This window comes from Marmota monax, unplaced genomic scaffold (assembly GCF_021218885.2).
Source record: "Marmota monax isolate L192 unplaced genomic scaffold, Marmota_monax_Labrador192_F-V1.1 WCK01_AAM20220418_F8-fsc00086, whole genome shotgun sequence".
Classification (NCBI taxonomy): Eukaryota; Metazoa; Chordata; class Mammalia; order Rodentia; family Sciuridae; genus Marmota; species Marmota monax.
Window position 1 is genome coordinate 7406653 of NW_026693086.1, and position 19342 is coordinate 7425994.

The 19342-nt window shown below is 47.4% G+C and overlaps 2 protein-coding genes across 3 annotated transcripts in view; both read left to right on the forward strand.

Annotated features, from left to right (window-relative positions):
• Positions 1 to 6168: 6168 nt before the first annotated feature.
• On the forward strand, positions 6169 to 8671 carry Mrps17 (mitochondrial ribosomal protein S17). 2 transcript variants are annotated; one of them, XM_046454562.2, is made up of 3 exons: positions 6169 to 6291; positions 6628 to 6767; positions 8226 to 8671. In XM_046454562.2, exons 1-3 carry the CDS (start codon positions 6189 to 6191, stop codon positions 8490 to 8492), a joined length of 510 nt encoding a protein of 169 aa, XP_046310518.1. In that variant the 5' UTR covers positions 6169 to 6188; the 3' UTR covers positions 8493 to 8671. The 2 variants fall into 2 exon arrangements, with proteins under 2 accessions (XP_046310518.1, XP_046310519.1); XM_046454563.2 differs by lacking the exon at positions 6169 to 6291 and adding an exon at positions 6314 to 6464.
• A 2786-nt stretch (positions 8672 to 11457) lies between these two features.
• Positions 11458 to 19342, forward strand: part of Nipsnap2 (nipsnap homolog 2) — a 32023-nt gene continuing 24138 nt past the window's right edge. Inside the window, exon 1 of the mRNA XM_058582677.1 lies at positions 11458 to 11563. Coding sequence (XP_058438660.1) covers positions 11487 to 11563 — 77 coding nt within the window. The 5' untranslated portion in view covers positions 11458 to 11486. The remainder of the gene's footprint in view (positions 11564 to 19342) is intronic.

The following is a 19342-nucleotide window of genomic DNA, read 5'->3' on the forward strand; positions in this document are numbered from 1 at the left end:
CTAGTGGATGTGAGTAGCCCAGTCTTCACCATGGCCCACCCTCGCCTGTCCTTGACGTGGGGCCCAAGCACAGGAAAACCAGCCCAGGAAAACCAGCCCAGCAATCAGCTGGTACTCTGCCTGAGGCTGTTCTTCCTGCTCTTGGGATGGCCCACATTCCTACTTATCCATGTCTTCCCTGCTTACCCCACAGCTGCTCAGGTGAGGTGCACACTCTCCCTTGAATATGTCTGCTTTCCCAAACAAATCTGTGCCTCTGGCTGAAGAGTCCTTAAGTTCATTTCTATAGTATTTGTCAAGAACCTACCTGTTCTGAGTTGCAGTCCCCTGTGGAACCTCCCAGACCTCCCTCACCCTTCCATCACACCCAGTGTGCAGACCACTGAGCCACCAACCTGGGCAGGTTCACCCAAGTGCTTTTCTTTCTGCCTTGCTATGACTTACTCAGTCTAAACTCCTATACTTCTAATCGATCAATCTCTCCCTCTCTCTCGTTCTTTCCCCCATCCATCCCCTCTTTTCTCCCCACTCTTTTACTTTTTTTGTGGGGGGGAGGCAGGTGCTGGGAATGAACCCAGAGCTACTTTATCACTGAGCCACATCCCAAGCCCTTTTTATCTTTTATTTTGAGACAGGGCCTTGCTAAGTTACCCAGGCTGGCCTTGAACTTACAATCCTGCCTCAGCCTCTCAAGTTTCTGGGACTACAGGTATGTGCCATCTTGCCATACTCAGCTTTTTTCGAAGACCAAAGAACATAAACTCAGTCTGCCTGTTGAACATAGGCCCCCTTCTTGGGTGGCTGGGAAATCCCCATGCGGTGAAGATTCAGGGGGCTATAAGGTGAAGGTTGAAGCCATCTTTGAGATTCAGAAGGAGCTATGAAGAAGCTCTCTGGTCTTTTCTTTCCAATTATTCTCTTCTTCTCTTTTCTCTGACACTGCAGCTTCAGGGTTAGCTATATGAGGTGTGCACTCTCTGCCTCTGTGACATCTGTCTTTGCTAAGGTCTGTTATCTTAATCCAGAGCTGGCATGTCAACTCTGTGAGCCATCTCCCTTGTTCACTTGACACCTGACTCAGAGGGCCCAGCTGTTCTGAGTCTTGGAGCAAGACATCGGCCATAAATTTTCTTTTTGGGGGGACAAGGTGGAGGGATACTGGGATTGAACTCAGAGGTACTTGACCACTGAGCCACATCCCCAGCCCTATTTTGTATTTTATTTAAAGACAGGGTCTCACTGAATTGTTTAGTGCCTTGCTTTTGCTGAGGCTGGCTTTGAACTCGTGATCCTCCTGCCTCAGCCTCCCAAGCCAATGGGATAACAGGCTTGTGCTACTGCACTGGCTGTAAATTAATTTTCTATTGAAGTTTACCTTATGCCAAAAATGGGTTCAGATCCCCTTAAAAACCTCACAAGTTCTTTGTGTCCTCATTATTTGTACAATTGTAAGTTCTCAAGAACACCTATGCTATTTGAGATCTCAGGAATATTATTTTCATCAGGACCCTGAAAACATAGTTCAGTAGATCCTGGGATTTCCAGGAATGCCTGGAAACAGAAAATGCGGGGGTTTGCAGAAGGCCTGAGTCTGGGCTGCTCATGCTGAGTCTAAGCGGCCTCCAGATGCAGGGACACTGATGACTGGTAGGTGGCAGTGTGGGATCGACTACCCATGCCACCACAAGCCCCAGGGCTCCTGGAGCACCGTGAGGATACAGTGTGGGACAGATCAAAGTCTCTGGAAACTTCCAAGGACTCCAGTAAAACTGGACTGTAGGAGAAGCATGCATCCGTCTCCTCTGAGAGGACCCATTCTCTCCCTTGAGAGTGTCGCCTTTCCCATTTACTATCTCTTCAATAAACTCATGTCTGTTAGTCAGAGCGACCTGTCTGAAATCTTTCAGACCTAATTGCAACAATCTGGGGTTTAAAGGAGGGTCTTTGCACAGCCTTAGTTTCTCAGAAAGCCCAGCTCTGTGCCAATCTTGCTTCATGGATTTTACTACTGCAATGATGTGCTGAAGGTTCAAGGCAACGCTTGTCTCTCGCCCACCAGTTCTAGTTGGAACTGATTTTTACAGATTTTATGGTGGCAAGCTTTGCTTCTGCCTATCCTGGCTCCCTGAGTCCTGGCATCTGCTCTGTGTAAAGGTCACCGAAGACTCCCTGAGGGCTGACTTGTGTTCTTCTTAACAGTCTGCATTTCTCCCACACTTAGCCATATTTGCTGAGGAATGTAACATTTCCTATTGGCTTTACTGAGTGGTCTCTGTAAATGCTTTCTAAAAGAAATCCAGTGGGGTTCAGATCCCCTTAAAAGCCTCACAAGGTCTTTGTGTCCTCACTACACAGTCAGGGCAGTCTGTAGACTGGCCCTCTCAACCTCATTCCTTTGCTTAGGTCTACCTAGGACTACCAGTTTTTACTCTCCACCAGCCTCCTCCCAGCCTTCCTTCCACCCTTCCTCCACCCTTTGCTAACCCTGTGCAGTCACTGTTACAATCAACCTTTTGTTGGGATTATAGCTTATGCTACCACACCTGGGTTCCACTTCTTAACACTATCGCATTGGGTTATAGGTTCCAACATAGGAATTTTGAAGAGACACATACATTCTAGTCAAAGCTGAGTCTAACCTCATAGGGAAAAAAAAACCCTGTGTCCTTTAATTATATCTACAGTTCTGGCAACAGAATAGGCACTTAAACAGTTGTCTCATGTGGCTAGGAGGCAGACAAGTATGGCAGGGGCTGCCAAAGTTCAAGTTCCCGTTCTTCCATTTGGTGGCTATGAGACCTAGAGCAAGTCATTTAGCTCTCTGGCCATCAGTTTCCTCATCTATAACATAGAACCAATAGTTATTTTCTGCCTAATAAATTTGTGGTAGGTATTAAAGGAGAGCATATAAATAAAATTTATCATAATGCCTAAGTAACTAGAAAAATTCTATAAATGTTGGGTGATGCTATATATTTATTTACAGGGATTTCTTAAATTTCTACAGAGAAACATTCAGGTTATAAATGAGACACAAGCAAATTAACATTTATTGAATATGTAATCTGTGCCTTATAGATTTATATGAACATCCTGAAGGCAGATAAATTAAGTCATTTACCCGAGGTGATAGAACTTCGTAGGCTCAGAAACTCTGCTTGCATAAGATGATGTGATAGTGATGAAACTATAAAGGAGACTCTGGCCTGAGACAGAGGTGACCAGACCTCTAGATCTCTTGTAGGTGTGTCTCACTGCTCTGTGCAGGCTCCTTCGGACCCCCGACTCCTCCCTGATTCCCTGCACTCTGCATGCAGACTGTTCAAGAAACACTATCCGTGAAACTTTCAAAGCTGGTAAGTGAGACTTATGGAGGACTACCAAAGCACAGGGACCACTGCAGTGTGTCTTGAAGTGAGAGAGGCCAGCTGGACACTGAACCCCAGTGGAGATGTGGAGATGTGGAGCAAGGAGAAGAAATGCTTGTCATCTCACCTACTTGGAAAGCTGAGGCAGGAGGACTGGGGAAGATTGAGGAGAAGGATGGGGTCTGTGAATGCAAATGGCTGGGAGAAATGACAGAGCAAGGTAGATTCTTGCTGAAGGCAGGCCAGTGCCCCACGATACTGCAGACTAGGGAGGAGAGTCACCACTGAGTGGGGGGAGAGGTGCCATGCTGACTTGGCAGGTCCTTGCTCAAACTGGATTCTACAAGGACAGAGAAGGAGCTTCAAGGTCAGGTCCTGTAAATTAGAAGACTCAGAGGAGTCAGAGGAGGGACAGTGACAAAGCAAAGTAAGAAAGTGGGTAAGAAACTGAATTGGCAAAACTGTCATCCTGAACTTCTAGCCTCCAGAACTGGGGGCAAACAGATTTGTATTTTTACGCTGTTCAGCCTGTGGCGCTGGTTACTGCAGCATGAACATGCTAATTCATACTTAATTGTCCTCTTGCTGTCTCATGCAGCTATCAATTTTCTCCACAGCTGCTCCAATCCTTAGTCTTTCATTCCCATTGCTCTAGTTTAGGTCTTCATCATCCCCTAATGATACATCCAGCCTCCAGCTCCTCCCAACTCTATTCTATCTTCAACAGCTACCAGAAAGATCTTGAAAACCAGAAAAACAGCTCATACTTTTCAAAGGCTCCTGCTTTGTTAGAAGAGAAAGTCAGTCCCTTAACAAGAAAAGCCTCATGGGTGTCAGCCTAGCCCCACCCAGCCTCAAATCCTGCCACTCTTCCTCCTACTCTGTTCAGGCAATATCAGACCCTTGCTGAGCATACATGTCCCCTCACTCCCAGTGAAGCCAGAATTAGACCGGCAGTCAGTATAGACAGGTAAATCAAGTCAGGCCAATTTTGAGTGAGTCTCGACAAATTAGAGACTGTCCCCTGAGGGATTGAAATGTTAATTCCTTCAGAGACCTTCCTCCATGCTTATCAAGAACCTGCCACTGCTCCAACATGCTGCCCAGGTAACCTGTCCCAGGAATTGCCCCTCCCTACAAGAAGCTATAAAGTTGTTAATGTGTCCTTGGCTACTTCATCCTACCCTTCCCCCTTCAGCCCACCTGTTTCCCACCTTTGAGTCATCCCACCAAGCATTCCTGGACCTAGTCACATATGCAGGAAGGAGAAAGATAAGGGGGAAAAGGCAGGAGAACAAAGGAAGCCTAGGACATATAAAAAGGGCAGGAAAGCAAACATATGTCCACACTCCAGACTTCTTCTAGCTCGGAGACATTGAGAACACCTAAAATCACACATAAAAACCTACAAAAGATTATCTTAAAAAGCAGTAGAGTGGATAGAAATGATTATGTCAATGTCAGAACTTAGAAACTTCAGACGCTTCAATGTTTTATTTATTTAGAGATATGGTGTTGCTAAATTGCCCAGGCTGACCCCCAACTTTCAATCCTCCTGCCTCAGCTTTCCAAGTAGGTGAGATGACAGGCATTCACCACAATGCCATGATGAATCCAGCCTAATTCCATCTTAAGATTGGCAGCCATCTCGTCACAAAGTCATGAAAAGTTAATTTCCGTTTTACTATAAACTACTGCGATTTCTAAACTTGCTTGGAATGCCTGCCTGTGCCTTGAACTCACCCATGCCTGGCTTTCCCTGACCAGATAATAACCCTCTCTGAAACCCTACTGGCGCCTTATAAATTCTGATGTTGGGATCTAATTTACTCCCTAAGTGCTGAACCATTTAGACCATTAACCTACTACCTGCCTTTGCATTATGCTTGTCAAAATCCTGTTATCTGTAAGTTCTCAAGACACCCCCTCTTTTGCAACTTTTTGTGCTATACAACTGCGCTCCTAGAGAACAAGAGGACTGTTTTCTAACCCAAGGATTTTGGGAGAGACGTCCTGGCCAGTCGGAATTTCAAGCTTGGTTTAATTTGATTTAAAATTGGAGTTGGTGGTCTTTTCTTTGTGTCGTGGCTTAAGAGAAATAAAAAAATAAACATTTTTATTTCTAGTGGACAGTAATTGCACACATTATGAAGTACACTGTGATAATCCAATTTATGTATACAATGCATAATAATCAGAGCAGGATAACATCATCTCGAACATTTACCATTTCTTTGTCTTGATAACATTTTGACATATGCAATTAAATGCATCAACCTACCCTACTGTGCAAACAGAACATTAGAAAGACCTCCTATGCAATGGGACCCCTAAATTTCAATATTTGATGAATGAGAGTCCCTCTGGGGCCAAGCTGTGTGCACACCTGTAATCCCAGTTACTTGGGAAGCTGAGGCAGGAAGATCACAGGTTCCAGGCCAGCTTGAATAACTAAGGGAAAACTCGTCTCAAGAAGGAAAAAAAAGAAAAGAAAAAAGAAAAAAAATTAAAGGGGTTCCTAGCACGAGGGCCTGGGTTCATTCCTGGTACTGGAAAGAGAAGGGGAAAGGAAGAATCAAGTTCCTTGGATTTGGAAGGCCTTGCCCAACCCCCCAACACCCCCCAACACCCCCCCACCAACGACCACCGGAAGAATAAGCCAAACACAAGAGGAAAGGCTGGAACCTCCCGCGCGCATATCACAGCGCTCACCCGGAACTTGTAAACGGAACGCTACCAGCCCTAGCGATCACGACCAGGCCCCTTTAAGGGAGACCGGGTGGATCCCTGCCTTGAATCGCTTGCTAAGAGCACCGGCCAATGGGAGAACCGACCAATGAGAGGTCCCGCCTGCGAGCGTGGTCCGGGGCGGGGCTTGCGTGCGGTGAGACTCCCCAGCCCTCGGAAGTGCGCGGGACTGGAGGTGAGCGCGGCGCACCTGCCCCGCGGTGGGAGAACTGCTGGGGCGGGTGCGGGCAGCCCGCCCTAGGGGTGTCGGGGGACGGCCTCCGTGGCCCGGGCACCCCGGGTCAGGGTCCCGCCCCGCCTAGAGGCAGCGGGGCGGCCGGCAGCGAGGGCCCGGTGGCGCCGGCCCTGGTTTGCGCGCCCCGTAGGTGGGCCCCTGGACTTGAAGAAAGACGGGATGTCTCCGCGTGTCTGTTTCGAGCAACAAAAGCCTTTTCTGAACCGGGGAAGTTCTCGTGGTAGCTCGTTCGTCAAGACAACCACCAGAATGTTAACTTTGAAATTTATCTTTCAGGTGATAAGAACCACATAATGTCAATAGCTCGGTCATCGGTCCATGCCAAATGGATCGTGGGGAAGGTGATTGGGACAGCAATGCAGAAAACCGCTAAAGTGAGGGTGACCAGGCTTGTTCTGGATCCCTACTTGTTAAAGGTGAGGAGCATATCTGTTTTAGATGGCAGTCATAGCTCACCAACATTTTATGGGTTCTACATTTCCCTGTAAGAAGAATGTGTGGAGTCTCCACCGCAAGCCAGGTACTGCCCTGTCCTATGGATATGACTTGGTTGTCATTCATATCCAGTAGCGCAGAGTTAATTTCAACAGTATAACTACTTGTGGTCAGTCTATAAGTAAAGCACCTTGGGAGCAGAGAATGGCACCCTCTTCCCAGATTGCCCTGAGAGAGCATCCTCAATTAAGAGACATTTACACGGAATTTCACATGAGATTTTTATACCAAGGACCATATGGGGGGAGTCATTCACCAAACTTCTGCTGAAGTTTGCAGAAGTTCATTTCCCCACCATAGGTGTGACATTCAACAGCAAGTGGCCTGGCGAGATGGAGCCCAGAACTTGATACTTAGTAGGCACTCTTGTGAATGAATGGCAAAGACAGTTGGAGCTGAACTGCAAAGGGTGTTCTGTGGTTTGGAATTTATCTGTTAATTAAATGAAAGACAGACTTGGAGACATAGGAATGGGGATGAGGACTGGAGGTACGGGAATGGGATGTAGAAGCCATTGCACAAGTTTTGGATGGAAATGGATCTGAACTAAAACTGGAGCAGTAGGCATGCAGTGAGACAAGCAGATTTCAGGAAGAATGAACAGAGTCATGGACTTGTTAGATGTACACAGAGAGGAGGGCAGGTACCAAGGATGGTTTCTGCATTCAAAGTTGGGCCCACAGGTAGTCAGGAATGCTGTTCATTATCTGGGAACAAAAGCACAGGAGAGAGCCAAAGAGTGGTGTGTGGTATGGTCATTGGCCTTGGAAGACCTTGGCTTGAATGCTGACCCTTGTCAACTGTGCATGTTTCATGACTCTCGGCCTGCTTTTCTCTCTATAAAATGGAAATTCTTGCTACAGTTAGGATGTTATGAAAAATAGGTAATGTTTATTCTCTTGATAACTTTAGAGCCTCCCCCCTGCCTTTTTCTTTTCATTTTTGAAACAGGATCCTGCTAAGTTGCTGAGTTTGGGCTGAACTTTAATCCTTCTGCCTCAGCCTCCCAAGTTGCTGGGAAAATACAAACAGGCTTTGCCTCTCCCATCTTAGAGCCTCTTTTTATGGTTTGAAGTGGTTCAGTGACTTGCAGCTAGTGGAGAGAGTAGCATGTTTGTAGGCTTCAGGGAGAGAACAGTTTAGTGCAGGGAGAGATGACAATGGATAGAGCAAGGGAATGGACTGGAGACCCAAGGACAAGACCAGCTCTGGAGAATCCATGCTGGCTTTCCAGGAATTAGGCAGCTAGTCTCTGTACTAGTGGTCTTTAAGCATCCTGCCTTCTGGTCCCCAAGTCCTGGCTTGTTCTGTGTTTTAGTTTTTCATATTCTACACTGCATTGTCTGGTCACTGATTTGTTCCTCTCCTTCTCTCAACAGTATTTTAATAAGCGAAAAACATACTTTGCTCACGATGCCCTTCAGCAGTGCACTGTTGGGGATATTGTGCTTCTCAAAGCTTTACCTGTTCCACGAACAAAGCATGTGAAACATGAACTGGCCGAGATCGTTTTCAAGGTTGGCAAAGTCATAGATCCAGTGACAGGAAAACCCTGTGCGGGAACCACCTACCTGGAGAATCCCATCAGTTTGGAAACCAGTTACCCCAAAACTCCAGAAGAACTCGATGTTTCTTCATCACCGTGAAGGAGTGGAAGAAGGAGCCAAAGGGAAAGATCTATGTTTGCTTTATGGGGAAAAAAAATTTCAGTTTCATTCCAAACTGTGTCCAATTTTTCTTATTTATATTTTCATTCAAAGGAATCTTGAATTTCTCTAAGCCTCTATTAGAGAAGAAAACCCTTCAATAAAAACTGATAAAGTCATATTCTCTGATGGTATCTATTCAAAATTAAATTTTTTTTTCTCTGATTTCACCAACTCACAAGGGAAACAGTCAATATGTTTGTGGTCAAATTTTAAAAGACTGAGCTGTATTAATAAGAATGTTGACATGTAGAAAATAAAATTTTAGACATTGTGGTGTTTATATCCTAGGCTAGATGAAGTGGGCATGAGTTCTTAAAATGTGAAACATTAAGTTGTGGGACTTTTAATGTATTTAAGTTGGAGGTTTCTGGGTTTTGTGGCAATGTGTTAATAAAGTGGGATAACTTAGATTCTGACCTGAGGAAATACTGAGTTGTATCTCAGTTTTCAGATTCCTAGAAAGAGACTTGGGATATATTTCAGCCTCAGCTAATATGTGTGTTATATAACAGGGTTTCGGTGATGGCCACAGGCATTAGTCATAGGGCCTCAACAAGGCAGGGAGGCATGTATAGATGCCTTCATGGCAAACAGAACCTTTTAGGGGAGAGGTGGTTTTGTTGTTTTGGTACTAGGGATTGAACCCAGGGTCACTTTACCACTGAGCCACATCCCTAGCCCCTTTTTTAATTTTTGAGACAAGTTCTCACTAAGTTGTTTAGGGCCTCGCTAAGTTGTGAGGCTGATCTCAAACTTGCAATCCTCCTTCCTCAGCTTCCCTTGTCACTGGGATTACAGATATACATCACCATGCCCTGCTGTTGTTGTTTTTTTTTGTTTTTTGTTTTTTTTTTTTTTTTTGAGGTGCTAGGGATTGAGCCCAGGACCTTGCATATGCTCGGCAAGCACTCTACCACTGAGTCCTAGGGGAGCGTTTAGAACATTTTCTCTGGAGAAATGAGACAGTGTTAAGAGTCTTTGGGGGTGGGCAGTGCTGGCAATGAACCCAGGGACCTTTAACCACTGAGCTACATCCCCAGTCCTTTTTGAGACAGGGTCTTGCCAAGTTGCTGACCAACCTTGAATTTGAGATCCTCCTGCCTCAGCCAAGTTCAAGGATTATAGGTCTGCACCATCACACCTGGCTAGAAGTGAATCTTGAAGTCTTTGGGGTAGTAGATGAGGGTTGTGGAAAGGGCGTTGGGGCAGAAGGAAGGGCATGTAAAACTCCGAGAGAAGGCATAAGCAGAGGTTCTAAAAGCAGGAGAAAGTTATTGGGACATTTCAAACACAAGTGGAACTAGAGAAATAAGAGTTACACTCTAAATGACAGTGGATTATTTGAAGTTCTAAAAATGGTAAAGTTTCATTTCAATAAAAGTTAAAATAGCACCAGTGTCGAAAATGCACCGGAAGGAGAAAGATAAGCTGATATCTTGAGACCTAAACTGGATAGCTGACGTTGCAAAATGGAGTTCTTGGTGTAGTGCCTAGATAGGTGAGCAAAGGAAACAGTATCTTAAGTGTCTGCAGGTAGAGCTTTGAGACACTGGTTAGTTGGAAAGGGTTCATGCAGAGCATCTCATGCTTCCCCAAGTGGTCTCCCAATAGATGACAGGACACCTGTACCATCAGTTCTGGGACAGAGTCCAAGCCATCTATAAACTGTTTTAAAGGTGTATGTATACTCTGGAATGTATTTTTATTTAAATAAAAATTTCATGGGTTGGGGTGTAACTCCTACTAGAGCAGGAGGCTGGGGTTCAGTCCCCAGCACTGAAGGGGGAAAAAAAAAACTATCATTGTGTATGTGAAGGCATGGTCTCATCCACACCTACTCTGCAGGACTGGGACAAGCCTCCCTTTGGGTCTACATAAGCTCACTAAACCGATGCTAGTTGAGGCAGAGAACTCCCTTGGCCACTCAACTTATTCCCACTGACCTCCAAACACAAGTGTTTCTCCCCACGTAAATTGTTAGGATGCCTCCTCCACCCACAGGACCCATCCCTGCCCCAAATGGTTGTTTCCCTTATTATTATGCTCACATTCTGCCCCAATCACATAGCTTTGCCCCTTGGTCCCCAGTAGCCGCAGCTTCAGAAAACTTAGCCAAGAAACCCAGTTTTTGCCTCCACTGTTCCTATGCACAAATCTCCAAGCGGCCCAGGCTGGCCTCCCTGGAATGCTCCCCTTTGGCAGCTGGGGCCTGCTCTACCGGGTCACTCGCTTCTTCCGCTTTGTGACCACCTCTTTCTTCTCTCCTGTCTTGGTTGAAGTGTTCGCTGTGGTTACATCTGTGCCTTTTTTATCTTCCCACGAATAAAGTTTTCCCTATACAGTACCACAGAGACCCGCGCCTGTTGCTTAGGTTCCTTCCCCCGGTAGTGCTCTGCCTTCTTCCACTGACGGAGCCCCTAGGATGGAGCGGCCTAGCCAGCCCCTCCAGGAGCTCTCCCTTCGGTGCCGACCTTGCTTCGTGTGAACACCTGACACTCCATCCAGTTATTCACGCCGGTCCCCACCAGACGGGACGGCTTTGGGATGGGCGCCGGGGCTGCCGGTGACCAGCACCGTCTGGTGCCAAAATGCACGGGCAGTGTGGTCTACACTACCGGAGCTAGGCATGTGTCCCCGGGCGCTTGGATTAGGATGTGGCTGTTTGCAACAGTAACGTTCCCTCGGTGCCTCACTCCGCAGCAAGCTGGGAGCGCCGAGCTTCGGGGAACACCTGCCGCATCTGCGGCTCTGCCCGCGCTGCGCGCGCCGCTGCCCGGATACCCGGCGCCGCCGCCGCCTCACGCGGCTCCCCCAGGCCTCCGGCGGCAGCTCCCCCTGGCGGCGGCGGCGCTCACTGCGGCGACCGCGGGGCCCGGCGCGGGGACGGGGGGGGGGGGTTCGCGGCGGCGGCGGCGGCGGCTCCCGAGCAAGATGGCGGCGCGAGTGCTGTGCGCGCGCGCGGCGGCCGGGGCCGGGGGCCTGCTGCGGGCCGCGCCCTGCGGGCTCCGGTGAGCGGCGCCGACCTTCCGGGAGCGGCCGGGGTGGGGCCCGTGGCGGGGCCGGGCCCGGGGCGGCGGGGCTGCCGCGCCAAGGTCAGGAGGAGGCCTGCGGGCCGCGGGGTGACGGCGGCGCTCGCGGCGGGGCGGGGGCAGCCGGGGCGCGGCCGGTCCTGCGGGAGTGGCCCCGCCGCCCGGGCCCCGGGAGGCCGGCTCCGCTCCTATGCTCGGGACCCGCGCGCTGCGCGTTCGCCGCGGCTGTCCGTCGGGGCGCCGGGGAGCGCGCGCACTCCCGAGCTGTCCGTCTCGGCGCCGGTCCCGCGGCGGTGGACCCCGCGTTGCGTGGCTGGTCGGCCGAGTGCCGGGAGCGACCTGAAGGGAGGAGCGGGTGTGCGCCGCGGGCAGAGGCGCCCAGAGCAGGCCGGACCGGGTAGGCACTGCCGGCGGGGCCCAGGGAGCGCCCTTCCTGGAATGGTGTGCGGCCTGGCATAAATCTGACGTTTATGTTTCCAGGATGGTTCACATAACAACTTCTTATTTTTATCGTCATCGGCATCTACCTTGTGGCTTTTTGCTTTTTTTTCCCTCCCCCGCACCAGTGATATGAGCCCATCGATTTTGTATTTTGTTCTTTGAAAAAGAGGCGGCTGAAACTGAAGATGTGCACCCCACAGATTTGCCCCAGGCCCAAGGTCACAGAGCTAGTGCACTGGGGATTTGGACCCGGGTCTGCCCAGCACCCCGCTGTGCTGGGCCATGACCAGCTGGTTCTTTGATGACCCTCCCAGGTTCCCCTATGCTTTGTGACCACTTGTTCCTAGCCTCTGGCCGGCCTTCCCTGAAGGCATGCATTTCCAGGACTGCACCTAGACCCAGTTAATTTGCTAAGTCGCGTGTTGCACTGTGTGATGTGTGAAGCCCCGTGGAACTGGCATGATAGCCAGGGCCACTGTACCTGGGAAGGATCGTTGGAGGTAAACCTACAGACTACAGCTAGGGCATGTTCAGAGAGAGAAGACCAGGGAGACTTGTGCAAATTCATGTGAGGCCTTGCCAAGAAAGTGACATTGAGCTGAGACCTGTGTGAGAAAGACTTGAGTGGGAAGGAGTCAGAAACCCAAGGAAAGTCCATAAGGCTTCAATCAGCAGTAAAGGGAGGAGGCGGCAAGGAACACGGGCCATGTAACCTCAGGCCTTATAGGCTTGGACTTTATTCTGAGAGGTATGTAAATATAAGATTTTAGTGTGACATGATATATTTCTTTAAAAAGTAGTCTTATTTTGGAGAGAGGACAGAATTAAAGTTAATGTCCAAGTGAGAGGATACTGGTGCCATTTACCTAGAGTCATTTGTTCCTTAAATATGTAAGTGCTGCCCTGTGCCAGGCACTGATGGCTGTTGGGAACATCAGTGCATAAGGAGCACACAGCTTTTGGGGAGCTTGCTGGTGTTGCAGAGAGGAAGAAAAGGGAACAGTTGAGAATCTTGTCAAGTTTCAGGTGACTGCATGCTTTCCAGATGGAAAAACCAATAGCCAGCTGGCTGTATGACTCCTCAGAGGAGATGTCTAGGCTGCAGGCAACATGTGGGAGTTACCAGCATATAGGAAGCCACTTATTGATAGATGAGGTTTTGTTTCTTTCTGTTGTTGTTGCAGTGCTAGGGATTGAACCCAGGGCCTAGAGCATTCTAGGTAGGCACTCTACTCCAGCCCCACATGGGTTTCATTATACTGTTTTATATTGGGTCAAAAGTTTTCATAGTAAAGTACATTTAAAACCCATAGGGATGGATGAGGTTACTTGAAAGAGAGTGGATATGGATGGTTAAAAGGCTGAGAAGTAAGCCCTGGTATGTGCCAACATTTTCAGGCTGGATGAAGGAGAGGGGCAGCAAGGGAGACTGGGAGAAAGCAGGTCATTGTTGCCTGACAGCTGCCAGAGGGAGGCATTTCAAGGAGGGAGTCCATCTGCTGTGCCAAATACTGCTAGAAGGTTAAGTAAGATGACAGAAGAAAATGGAATTTACCAACAGGGGTGTTGTGGGTGACCTTGAAGATCAGTTTCAGCGAGGAGGTTGTCCTGGGAGACTTAGCCAACACATGTTCCTTAGCTGTGCTCAGCACCAGGCCCAGCATTCCCAGCTGCTTCCTGCACACGTGCACTCATGTCCCACAGGTGCTGGAAAGGCTTATGTACCTGGAACTTAACTCCTACTCCACCAATAAAGCCTGCTGCTCCTGGGTGGTATTCCCAAGCCCCCCTGCTCTTCCTCCACATATGTCAGTTCTGCCTGGAGTGTGCCTTGGCTCTCCCTCCTACATCCCCTCCACCCTCTCAGCGTGACTGTCAGCAACACTCCATGTGCATTGCTGTGACAAGTGTGTACTTGAACACAACCAAAGGATTTTAAGACACAGGGCCTGTGGAGCATTCCTGTACCCCCAGCTGCTCCAAGGCTGAGGATCGAAAGTCCAAGGCCAGCCTGAGCCCTGTCTCAAAATAAAATTTAAACTGGGGCTCTAGCTCAGTGGTAGAGCACTTGTCTAGCACATGGGAGGCCCTGGGTTCAAACCCCAGGCCTGGAGGAAAAGAAAAGAAAGAATTCTAAGAATTCTTTGGGGGGGGGCAGTTTGGGGCATTGAAAATTAAATCCAGGAGTGCTTTACTACTGTGCTACATCCCCTGCCCTGTTTTATATTTTATTAGAGACAGGATCTCACTGAGTTGCTTAGGATCTAGCTAAGTTGCTGAGGCTGGGTTTGAACTCATAATCCTCCTGCCTCAGCCTCCCGAGTTGCTGAGATTACAGGCATGGGCTACCCTGCCTGGCCTCCAAACACTTGTTATATTTTATTTTGAGACAAGGCCTAACTAAGCTGCCCAGTCTAGCATCAAACTTGATCCTCCTGCTTCAGCCTCCTGAGTCACTGGGATCACAGGTATGCATCACCACACCTGACTCTTTTTTTTTTTTTAATTATTATAAAGGTCTCTATTATATAAATCTTGACTGTATCCTAATCCTTCTTCCATTTTTCCTCCATCACCCCTGCCAAGAAAAGCATAAAAGACATTTAGGGAACAATTAGGGACATTTTAAGTAGGGAATAGATACTAGATATTATGGAATTATCTTTCTTAGATAGCATTGTGGATTTCTTTGTTCTTAGGAGATACACACTGCAGTATTTAGAGGTGAAGTATTATGTCTACATTATTTTCAAATAGTTCTGTAAAAATTTTTTCAAAAATGTAGAACAGAGAGGAGACAAAGAGATAAGAGGGTAATAGGGTGGATATAGTCAGCATGGGTGACGTGCATGTAAGAAAATGCCACATGGAAGCCCATTATTTTATATACTTAATATGTGCTAGTTATCACATATTTTTAAACAACAATCTGGGAGAAGAAATACAGAGAAAAATTTAAAATGTGGCATGCTAGGGATGCAGCAGTACTGCAAAACAGAAAAGGTAGCATGTTAATTGTTCTAGAGGTGGGGCACAGGTTATTTTACTTCAACTTCTCTGTGTTAGAAGTTCTTCCACCTCTGTCGGATTCACTGGGGTGGGGGCAGATGGGGCAGCAGGTGCTGTCTTGATGCAGGACCCTGGACAGGCCCTTGAGCCTGCTCCAGCTCTGGCTGGTGCTTCCCCAGCCACAGCACTTGCTTGCTCCTGGCTTCCACAGGCTCTGGTTTTTCCTAGTGTCCTTCCTCTCTGGAAGTCCCCCTGAGGGACTGCTCTTCCCCTTTCAGGTTTGCACTTAACGAGTGCTGCCTCAGGTAACCAGGTTCCACCTGCGTGATCCCCACACTCGTACCTGTGTCTGGACCAGGGCCTCTCTCCCACAGGGATCGTGTTTGTCTCCTCCCAACAGCACACTGCGTTTTGTGGAGCCAGGCTGGGTTTTCAGCCACCTGTGGGCCCAGCCAGTGCCAGCACATGTGCAGTGAGTGTTTGAGGGTCAGGTGAGTGAGGCCCAGGGTGTACTGCTTCCCAGCCTGAGGTCTACATGCAAATGGACTTCTCTTCCCCGATTTGCCCTGCACTCCTGACCAGGACCTGACTCAGTCTTTTGACCTTGGACATGTCTTTTGAATGTGCTCTTTCCCTTCATCCCTACTGCCATCATCTTGACCCTGGGCCACCTCTGGGTCCATCCAGTGCGTGTATGTTGAATACCTCTTTTGAGCTGGTGCTGCTGGGCATGGCCACCAGTGGGGAGCCCAGGAACCACAAGCCCTGCTTTCATCACTACTGTTGTCCGCCACACCACTGCCAGGCTGCTGCTTATACTTTTTTGAAAACTTTCCAGCATAGCACCATGTTCAGGAGAAAACCCAGCTGATGGTCCTGGTGCACAGAGCCTCACCATCCATCCCTTTTGTCCTCTTGTCACCCCTCTCCATCCTCCTGCTCTGTTTTTCTGCCTTATTGAGCTCTTTGCTGGTCCAGAAACATGCCTTTTAGCTCTAAGACCCCATGCCCTTGTGCACATTGCTCCCTTTAGAATCATCGCCTTCCTCATCCACCTATCTTGCCTGCCCTCCAAGATGGCTGGGATGTCTCTGCTGAAGTCCCTCGGGCTCCTGAGTCCAGCCAGTGCCTTGTCTCCTTCAGCTCCCACCACGTGTCTGTATGTAGTGCCTGAGATCGCTCTGGCCCTGACATTGAGCAGGCTCATCTGGTCCAACCTGACATTCACAGAGCCTGGCCCATGGGTCACTTCCATCTGAACTCTGGTGTTCTGCAGAATGTGCTTCCCGCTGCCCTCTGTAAAGTGCCACCCAACATGTGACCTTGGCAATTGTCACTGTCACAGAGAACCTAGGCCTTGCCTGGCAGTCACTGGCATAGCTGCTGCTTCCTCCTTCTAGGGTTTGGCCTAGACAGCTGGATGGACTGGGCACATCAGGCAGCATTAGGCACCTGACCTTCAGAAAATTCAAAGTGTGACAGTCAGTTGAGGGTGAGATTGTGCCAGAATGTTTTAATTTGCCAAAGTAGTTGCCGCTCAGGCTCACAAACATTTGCATCAGAGATTCTTGTTTGCCGCTTGACTATTTCTTAGTCTCATTCCCTGCTCTCTCTTTCATTTGTGAAATATTTCCACATCCCTTACCTCATTTTATCCATCCTAAGGTGAATCCCTTTTACTAAAATATGGCAACAAACACCATCTGCTGATTTTTGCTCAGCTGAGGAGGTTTCTAATTGGGAGCAGTCCCTGAGGAGCAAGAACATTTTGAGCTTTATAGTAATAGCTGAATTCCTATTTTTATTTGGCTCAGGTTGTTGTGCCTCTCTGAGCCAGTTTTAAAATGCAGTATCCACCTCACTAGAGTGTTTTAAGGACCAAGGAGATGATATAGACAAAATACATAATTCAGTCCCCAGTAAGAAGTATATATTTGTTAACTTTTAATCTTGTTGAGTTCTAAAGAGGATGAAAATTTCACTGAACTTTTTTCCAGCCCTATTTAGCCTGCCAATAAATCTCTTTTTTTAAACATTTTTAATTAGTTGTTAATGGACATTTATTTATTTATATGTGGTGCTGAGGATCAAACCCAGTGCCTCACGCGTGCTAGGCAAACAACTCTACCACTGAGCCACAACCCCAGCTCCCAATAATTATTTATTATGCTCACTTATAAAGTATTAAAGGCCATAAAAATTAGATGTCAGTATGTACACAGATAATAAATGCTTATCTATGCATTCCTAGAATACATTAAAAACAATTATCACTGTGGCTTAACTACTTGGGAGGCTAAAGCAGGAGGGTTGCAAGTTTGAGGCCAAGGTAACTGAGGTAGTCTCTCTCTAAAACACTTTTTAAAAGGGGCTGTAGCTCAGTGCACAGCACCCTTGGGTTTAATCCCTGTAGTGGTTTAGATATGAGATGTCCCACAAAAGCTATGTGTTAGACAACACAAGAAGGTCTAGAGGTAGGCTGACTGGTTAGGAGAGCCTTAACCTAGTCAATGCATTAATTCCCTGATGGGGATTAACTGGGTGGTAACTGTGAGCAGGTAGTGGCTGGAGGGGGTGGGTCATTGAGGGTATGCCTTTGTCTGTGGTGAAGGGAATCTTTCTCTCTGCTTCCTGATGACCTGTCCCCAGCTGCTTTCCTCTGCCACATCCTTCTACCATGATGTTCTGCCTCACCTCAGGCCCCAAGGAATGGAGTCAGCTGCCTACGGACTGAGATCTCTGAAACTGTCAGCCTCCAAATAAACTTTTCCTCCTCAAAACTGTTCTTGTCACGGGGATAGGGTTGTGGCTTAGTGGTAGAGCGCTCGCCTAGCATGCGTGAGGTACTAGGTTCGATCCTCAGCACCACATGAATATAAAATATATTGTGTCCACCTAAAAACCTAAAAAATATCTTTTAAAAAAACTTTTCTTGTCAGGTCTTTTGGTCACAGCAGCAAAAAAACTGACTAAAACAGAATTTGGTACTGAGAATGGGGTTGTTGCTGTGACTAACCCTGTAGCAGGAAACAGACCAATTGAGCAGAAGCAAGCAGCACTCAGAAAGAGGAGAGCTCCAAACTTTAGTCTATATGGTGGGCCCAGAGGGAAACAAAACTCCAAATTCTGAGTGCTGATCCACGGTTTCTTACAACATATATTGGTAATTTGGTGTCATCTTAGATCCATCCTATCATTGGGGTTTTTTTTTTCCTCTTAAAAAAAAAAAAAGAATCCTAATGTATGAGGCTGAAGGCCTTGTGCAGGGTCTCTGACATAAAGCAGTTCACAGAAACAGGTGAAAAGAAACCTCTTTTCACAGTCAGCTGTTACATTTCAAGAGGGAGTAGTCAGACTCCAGGGGCAGTTATTTACAACCCAAAAAGTAGGAACCCAGGGTTAATTAGGCTTTCTTGAGAAAGGGGAGGGGAACTGACTCTTTCACCATGCATTGGTTTCTTACCATAACTTTAATTTTTTTTATTTAGTTGTAGATGGACACAATAACTGTATTTTACTTATTTATTTTTATATGATGCTGAGGATTGAACCCAGTGCTAGACAAGCCTCATATGTGCTAGGCAAGCACTACCCACTAAGTTACACCCCCCAGCCCTACCATAAAGTTTTTATAATTTCATTTCACAACCAGGTCTGGTTTTGCCATTGCAACCTGACCATATGGGTTCAGAAGCTTTTGGAGCTTTTGTAATTTGTGAGCAGAATTTTGGAAAATTTAGCAGTGGAAGCTGGAAAAGCTTTAGAATATTGTAAGTGGACCATAACGAGCTATTCTGGTGGGAGTTCACAAGGCCAGAATGCCTAGAGGACTGTGTATAGTAAAGACAGGGCTCAAGAGGTTTTAGAGGGGAAGGATCTATTGGAAATGGGACTAGAGGCCATTTGTGTTACATTCTGACTAAGAAGTTGTCTGCATTTTGCCCGTGTCCTGAGGCTTTCTATGAGGCTGAATTTAAAAGGGATGGACTTCATAATCTGGCAGAAGAAATTTCTATGCAGCATAACATTCAGGCTGTGGCATGAGTATTGCTATCAGCTTTTATTTATTTATTTTTAGAGAGAGAGAATTTTTTAATATTTATTTTTTAGTTTTTGGTGGACACAACATCTTTATTTTATTTTTATGTGGTGCTGAGGATCGAACCCATCATCCTGCGCATGCCAGGCGAGCACACTATCACTTGAGCCACATCCTCAGTCCCTGCTATCAGCTTTTAACGAAGTTTATTGTGATAATTGGGAGCAGAAAGCAAGGCAGAAAGATTTGAACATCTTGAGGTTTGACCA